Source organism: Camelina sativa, chromosome 12, assembly GCF_000633955.1.
Source record: "Camelina sativa cultivar DH55 chromosome 12, Cs, whole genome shotgun sequence".
NCBI lineage: Eukaryota > Viridiplantae > Streptophyta > Magnoliopsida > Brassicales > Brassicaceae > Camelina > Camelina sativa.
Window position 1 is genome coordinate 2531440 of NC_025696.1, and position 7908 is coordinate 2539347.

General features: G+C 37.1%; 1 protein-coding gene, 1 long non-coding RNA gene and 1 pseudogene across 4 annotated transcripts; 1 reads left to right on the forward strand and 2 right to left on the reverse strand.

Moving 5' to 3' along the window:
* Positions 521 to 3274, reverse strand: LOC104733132. Of its 3 annotated transcripts, none has more exons than XR_002034466.1 (6): positions 2867 to 3274; positions 2696 to 2737; positions 2356 to 2600; positions 2122 to 2267; positions 1030 to 1108; positions 521 to 921 (listed from the first exon to the last, which is right to left on the reverse strand). It is a non-coding gene; the product is annotated as an uncharacterized LOC104733132 (long non-coding RNA). The 3 variants fall into 3 exon arrangements; XR_002034465.1 differs by having other exon boundaries at positions 2122 to 2257; positions 2696 to 2748; XR_002034464.1 differs by having other exon boundaries at positions 2696 to 2748.
* Positions 4127 to 5397, reverse strand: LOC104733133 (annotated as a pseudogene).
* LOC104733134 (uncharacterized protein ycf39-like) lies at positions 5425 to 6142 on the forward strand. Its single transcript, XM_010452743.1, has 4 exons — positions 5425 to 5466; positions 5523 to 5618; positions 5714 to 5836; positions 5951 to 6142. The coding sequence occupies exons 1-4, from the start codon at positions 5425 to 5427 to the stop codon at positions 6140 to 6142; spliced, it is 453 nt and encodes a 150-aa protein (XP_010451045.1).

A 7908-nucleotide genomic window follows, 5' to 3' on the forward strand; every position in this document is an offset into this window, starting at 1 on the left:
TCCAATCATCACTTGGTTGGTTTTGGGCTGTGTAACTGTCACCACCTTTGGTTTGGGAACCTACAGTGACTGGAAATTGCAGAGAGAGGTAGATAAACTCTGGAAATTGCAGGAAGAGGCAAATAAACTCATGTCAGAGACATCAGCCAATATTCTTGACTCCATGTATGAAATGGAGAAAGAATACTTGAAGGATCTGGGAGAGTTGGAGGAAAAGTTCACAAAGATGTTGGAGGAGAAGTTCAGAGAGATTTTGGAGGAGATAAACAGGGAAGCATCCAAAAAACCTAATTAGTGTGAGAGAGGGCCTTAGCTTTTGTCGGTGTATTTAAGCCCTGATTTCGTGAATTATAAGGGTTTTCTCTTTATGAAATAACATTAATCTCGTTTCTATGTCTCTTTTATCTTCTTCTAATGACCTCGAAACTGATAAAAACCAAATTAAAAAGGCCTCAATGTGGCTAGTTGTTTTGTTCCTCTTTGTTTGTTCTGTTTTCAACACAGATATTGGTAAGAGAAGTGAATGTAAAGATCGTGGTGTTTCATTTTTTCAACAGACAGAACTAATTCATCATCCCTCATGGACTTTAAGACTCACTTTTGCAGCTTGTTCGTTTGCTGAACAGTTTGATCAGTTGGGTTTAGTTGTCTTGATCCATAAATACAACTTTTACATCTGTTTAGCGCAATAAGAGATATACACCCATCAATTTCCATTCATCTTTTTGGAATTATGAAGAATCCAGAAAAGTTTGCATATTTCACTGCTGCTTCAAGCTGGTCAGCAAATGAAGGAAACTGAAGGTGTCTAAGCATCATCGCTGATGAGAGAAGCAATGCCACTGGGTTTGCTTTGTCTTTCCCAACATTTCCTGCTGATGCACCTTGCTCAAAAAACTGCATGGTCTGCCCCAACATTTCCTGTTTTTTTTTTTTGTATTTAATGTCGCAGATTTAGAATCATTCTTTATCCAGTAAATGTATATAGCTAGAGGGCGTAATGAGATAATCAATACAGGATGTTTTTACCTCCAGGCATGACTCCTGTCCCTCCAGCAATACCAGCAGCAGTGTTTGCAACTAAATTCCCATAGAGATTGGGTGTTACCTGCAAAACATTTTATAAAATTGCCGTTATAAAAGGGGGAACGAAAAAGCCAAAGTACATACAGTAATGAGAGAGAACACAACAAGATAAGGTTAATAGCAACAGCGAAAGCTACTGGCCTGAGGAACGATAGTTATTGTGAGTAGAAGTTGAGCTCAGTATTTAGCACTTGTATATTCATGCTAAGTTGGAGCTATAGTAGCAAACCAAGGCATCATAAACGAAGAAACAGGTTGTTTAATTAAACTGAGAACTAGCTTTGTCCTCAACTTATCTTCAAATGAGGAGAGTAGATAAATTAGAATGTGGCAATACCAGTACCAGTCACATTCCAATATGCAAAATGGGGCAATGAACTAGTATATGATGGGAACACAAAGATACCAAACTAGGAAGAGAGATGACTGGTATTGAGAAGAATGAGAGCCAATGGATAGCTGGGAAAATTCATATTGTGGCAACACAGCACCAGTCTCATACCAATATATATGCAAACGGGGCGACTAATTTAGTACATATGGCAACACAACATCAGTCTCGTACCAATGAGAGAATATGACCGACCCTAAAACAGGCAATCTACAGAACATACCAAACCAAAGAGCTAGAAGCGACATAATGGTAGCAAGATTAGCAACCCAAGGCAAACCTTAAGACAAGAGAAACATGTAGCTTTGTAGTCAAACAAGCAGAGAAAAAGTTAGTAACAAAACGGAGACAAGGCCATTTAAATTTTCCCTGAAAGCTTAACATGCAAATGGTGAGATTGGATAATATGCAGCAAACAAAGCATCGGTTTCATACCAATATGTAAATGGGCTTTTAACTAGTATACGGCAACACATCATCAGTCTCATACCAATACAAGAATTTGACTTGTAGTTGTTTTTTTTTTATAGTAAAAACGTCAAAGAACTATAGAATTCATGTCAATGGAAAGTATTATGTATATACGTTTTTTCCAACATATTTTTGAGTAATGATGATCAGAAGCAAAATTATATGAAACATACCATGACGCCGAATTGCAACAACCTGCAAGTTTCATGATTTCAGCCTTATGCACCGCTTGTAAAGATTCCTTCCTGTTGTTGAGGAGGTAGGCATACTCAAAAAGCATACTCTGCAATACCCTCCAGAGGAGAACTTCTGCGATCACCTAGCAGAGAAAAAGGATCAGAATAATCATGTATTAATAATATAAAAAGATGGGCACTTATGGGCAGTGGGAACTCTAACATACATACCCTGAGACTTAGCAACCCAGCAAGGATGTTTCTGGATTATAACAGCAAATGCGGTCATCTGCTCCAAGACGATGAAATCAATCACTGAAGTGCGGTGGGAAACATTACAAAGACATGTTTAAACCCCCAATTCATAAAATAAGCATAGGTATACAAGTAAGTAACATGGGAGATACAGAGAGTTGAGAACTGCTTAGGACGTTGCATGTGATATTTGAAAACTCAGGTCCATGAGGTTGAGCTCCCTGTAATGAAGCCAAAAAAAAAGAAAAAAAAAGGGAATCACAGAATGAAAATGAAACCATAGAAGGCCAATGAGAAACAGAGAATCCAACCGCACCTCTATCTTGCCGAAACCTAGTAATTAATAATCTTGGCCTTTCTGCAAATGAGCTAAGAAGGTGAGGGGGTTTAAACAATCAGCTGCTGAGTCCAATCACACGGCTACGTATTCTAAATTTGAGCTATGAACAAATAAGAACACAATACTAAAATGGCAAAAGATCCAAACCTCAAGGGAAAGAGAAGACAGTAGTATCTAACAAGTAACAACAACAACTCCCCCTAAGGTAGAGAAGTCTATAACATTTTCTACCCGCCTGTGCCAGATCAGCTAAGCCCTTGAGATCTTATTATCATCAAGAATCCAAAATTCATGTATGCAATGGTGCCTTCTACAGTGAGGGTTGGGGGATACAACCAATTCAAGAATCATTGTAAATCACGAAGGAGACATGTACATGTACAGGCCACGGAGGCTCATTGATGGAGGAACCAGAAGGAAGGTAATCTTCGATGTTCATGCTCGGATCCCCAAGTCACGAGCTGCTCATGTTTTCCGGCCACCGGTGATTGGTCTTTTATGGTGAAGCGATGGATGAGAGAGATAAAGCAATTGGGAAGATCAAAAATTGTTTAAACTTTGTGTTTCACGGTTCTTCTTCTGCCCCATTCTCTCCCACGCGCGCGTGTACTACATACATTCCCCTATTTTCGAATTTCTTTTTTCCCCAAAAAAGCAAGGAAAATCAGAAGGCCCAAATTGAGCCCGAAAGTTGAGTGACAATTTTACGGGGACAATGACATTGATTGTGCCACGGGGACCAGCTCATCCTCCCCTCCGGTCAGGTAAAACAATTCCACGCTATTTATGATTAAACCGGTCCGGTTATAATTCATGTGGACTAGTTTAACTTCGTTTTTTACTTGTGTGTGGACAAGAAAACAGATGGAAGAGTTTTCTCAACGTAGGAAAAGCGAGAGAGAATCTCGTTGAGACCAAAGTATTAAGGAATCAAGTTTTCTCTGTACGGAGGCTCTTTATGTTCCACGAGCTAAAACCGGACCAAAGTCGTTTTGCCTCTTAACCTGACTTTCACGTTGCGATCACGAGCCTATATGCTCGATCGCCCGATTGGTCAAGACTAAGTTCCATTCGAACATCAGATGCACCGTCACTTTCTATATATATATGGCGATAGACTTGGCATGCAAGAGACTTTGATCTCTCCAAGTCTTGTTCTGATCATTATTGACCTATATGAACATCATAATTATGATCATTTCTGATTTAGAGAAGATGAAACTATTTCATGATTTAATCGGTGAGATATATACATGCAAAGAAGGATGAAACGGTCCTTTTTTTTTTCTTTTTTCTTTTTTCTTTTTTCTTTTAATATTACGTACATGTTTCATTTCCTCTCCCTTGAGAGAAGTAAACATTACAAAAATCCTATTTACGTACATTTTAACAATTACTAGAATGCTTTTATGGATTGAAGAAGTTTGCATGCAAACCCTTTTGAGCCAGCCGAGGCAACCAGAAGCAAAATTCTGAGAGAAGCAACCCACCCGAACGTTGAACAACCACATCGGGCTTTTCCTTTGGGGCTTTTTGATATAGATCCACATGAAAGAGGGGTAGGTAAACGTCACAAGCAAGGCTATTACTCCGATAAGAACCGCTAGATTAGGCAAGAACGGGAATCCAACGGCTATAGAGAAACAAATCAATAACCCAAGAACACACGCAACAGCATCCGTACAATGATGGATGCACGTACGCTTTTGTTTCTTGATTGTGTACACCATCTCTCTGCGTTGTCACACGTACGCCGGCATTAAATTTATCGGATATGAACATAAGCAATTGAGAAGATAGAACGTGATCAGCTGTATGAAACAGGCTGTTCGCTTAGAGTGCTCTTGTGTATATAAAGTTTCAAATCGTTGCCTACAGGACCTCGCGTCCCCGGCCGGAATCTATCATAAAGTACAAACACGTATATACACATTACTAATTTCTTTCAAGAGCTAAAAATAATTTATTTTCAAAATGTAAATGCAAACACACACACACACACACACACACACACACACACACACACACACACACACACACACACAAAATAAATAAAAAATAGAACTAGTACTGTTGAGTTTTGTCGTTTTGACATACCTTGTCTCCGTGTGCCCAATATACAACAATCGATAGTGGAAACATACCAATCGCGACAAGAGCATGAGAGATCATTACAGCCCTCCATATATTGTCTAATTACTTGAAGGGTTCTTTGAATCTGGTGGCAGAGTATACCCCTACACAAATATCACCCTAACATAAAAAACCACACTAATTATGAATACCAAACGAAAATGAAACATATTTCGGTAACATCTAATTCATGTTTTAAAATGCGAGTTCTTTTAAGACCTGTATCTCAAGGACGAGGTTGTTGCCACGAATACTAGAGAAAAAAGGACATTGAATATTTTGTGCATGAATGAAGCGTTAAAAAATGTGAATGAAGCTTTCATCGATCGGTCGTAGCGTATCTGACTTGAATATTTTGTGCATCACTAGTTAGTTATACAGGCAAAATCCATATCACGGTGCAATACGCAACTCCCATAACACCACCAATAAACGAGACTCCAAAGAGAGAATTCAGATTCGGAAAACTGATGAGGCATGATGATAATCGCAATGCAGCTAAAAACCAAGAAGCATTGCACTAAAGTAAGTGGCGCAGTGTTGTCTCAGACATTATCATGTGCAACATCAATATGACATTAAGAAAATTGGATTCAATTATTTCATTTCTCTGTGTAAAATGTGGGTGAAGCACACAAAATGATTTAACATGTTGCTCATGCTATAACAGGATATTGCTAGGCTGACACTTATAGCTTTACGCAATGGTAAAATCAACGGAAAGCTTCTAACTTTTGCTGGGCCTCGTGCATGGACAACCCAAGAAGTAAGCAGGGTTATAGTTACCGCTCTTTTATACGCAAAGAATAGAGAAATGTTTAATAAAGCATAACCTTTTTCATTACCCTATTGTCATATCAGGTGATAACACTATGTGAGAGACTTGCTGGGCAAGATGCAAATGTCACAACCGTTCCAGTTTCTGTATTGACTCGTTTCTTCCAATGGACAAATGATGTCGCGGGTAGACTGGCCTTCTCACAGGTAAAATTTGGCCTTTTATCACCTAACGATGATGGTTTTTGTTTCATAGTTTGCTTTTCAGATAAACTGAAATTATGCTTCTAACATATATGTGACACGGACACATGCATTCAGGTTCTCTCGAGTGATACGGTGTTCTCTGCTCCGATGACCGAGACTAATAGCCTACTAGGTGTGGATCAGAAGGACATGGTGACTCTAGAGAAGTACTTGCAGGATTACTTCAGTAACATATTGAAGAAACTTAAGGATCTAAAGGCACAATCCAAGCAATCAGACATCTACTTCTTAGTTCTGACATTGTGATGACTAGATTCAACACTATTTTAAAACTGCATTTGCATCCATACTGTGAGCTTCATTGTTTCTTATGTTCTTCAATGGTTATTGTGCTTCTTCTTGTAATTAAAGAGAATTATTGTAATGTAAATGTAGCTTGAGGTGCCCAGAGAAATTCTTTGTTGCCTTGAGGAGAAACCAACAGGTGAAAAGATAATGAGATTCCTTTTACGAACCATCTCTGCTTTAACCTTTGTTAGAAGCTAGGCCTGCGAGCTTCTTGTTACTATTTTTTCTTCATGTTAAAGTCTTCTTCTAATTTATTGGTTCTTGTTACCGTGAGTAAAAGAGAGAGAGCTTTTGCCAAATGAATAGTAAGATCAAATAAATGCCAAGTCCTAAGTCTCAATGTAACCTGAGAACTTAGCAAGTGGAACAAGATCATTCACTATTTATGGTTGAAATTTGCTATCACTTTTGTACGAATCCAAAAAAGAAATGATCCATTGGATATCAACTTTTAATCTAGACCAGCTAATTCACTTTTAAGATCAGAAGTAATAAGTGTTTGCAAAAGGTGTGTTGAGTAGTTAAATCAGTATCTTAAAATCTTTTAGACCTATTATCAATATCTTTTTATAATGTCGTTTTGTAAAAGCAGTAATTCATAGATACACACTATTACACTAAGATAAACAGCAAGACATTGGGATGGTACGATCACGTTTAACAAATCAAAATCTGATAAGGAAATAGAAAGAGAAAAAAATTGTGGAATCTAATCATAGGGTTAGGTCGTTGATCATCATTTTTTTTGACAGCTAGGTTGTGTTGTCTATGTCCTTTCGTATAATATATTCATTGATTTTATTACATTTGATAAAGTACAGTATTAAATAATAAGAGAAGAAACAATAACATGAAACCTCTTTAAACGACATTCACATTCTGTATTCTCCCCTAATTGTTTCTGGCCTACTACGACAGCGACCCCGATCACTTAAACCAAAATTAAACGGTCTAGTTACATTTTATACACATTATTCTCTTCTAATTAATACCGAAACTCTATATAGTTTCTTCCATAGTTAAGACTGTTTAGTTTAGTTTTAGTTATCTATCAAACTATCATGCATCAAACTTCCATAGTTTAGACTGTTTAATTTGTACAACTGTATTTATGCATTAAGATTTTATTTGTCTCAAGTGTTAATTAGTAATATCTAAAATAATTTGCTTTAACGATATTTAATACATAGTATATTTTCACAACATTAGTAATTAAACATAGCAATTTAAGATTTGTTATGGTGACCGGTGAAGATGGTTAAATAAATGCTTTCACATACAAAAACTTAAAATGTGACTGAAATAGTGGAGAGCAAATATTCATATTCAAGGCAATTAATTTATCAAGTTAAAAGTAAACTAAGTAACCATAATAGAAAGCGAACGTTTATAAATTCGCATATATCTATATATATATATTATTTATAAGATAAGATTATTATACGTATGAATTAGTGGAAAGTGAAGTCTATTATTAGTACTGCTATAAACATTGTTAAAATTAATCCTCGTAGTCTCTAATATTAATAAGAATAATCAAATCCAGTTTTAGTTCTCGACAAAGTCATCACTACGAGGGATTCAATCAAGGAAACAAAATAAATAATGAGGAATGGGCTTGGGAAACAGGCCCATCAGTATAAACAGGCCCAACTAAAAATTCCCTTGCTCTTTTGCTTTTGTTTAACACAGAGATATTTTTACAAGTAATGCGCGGGGGGGGG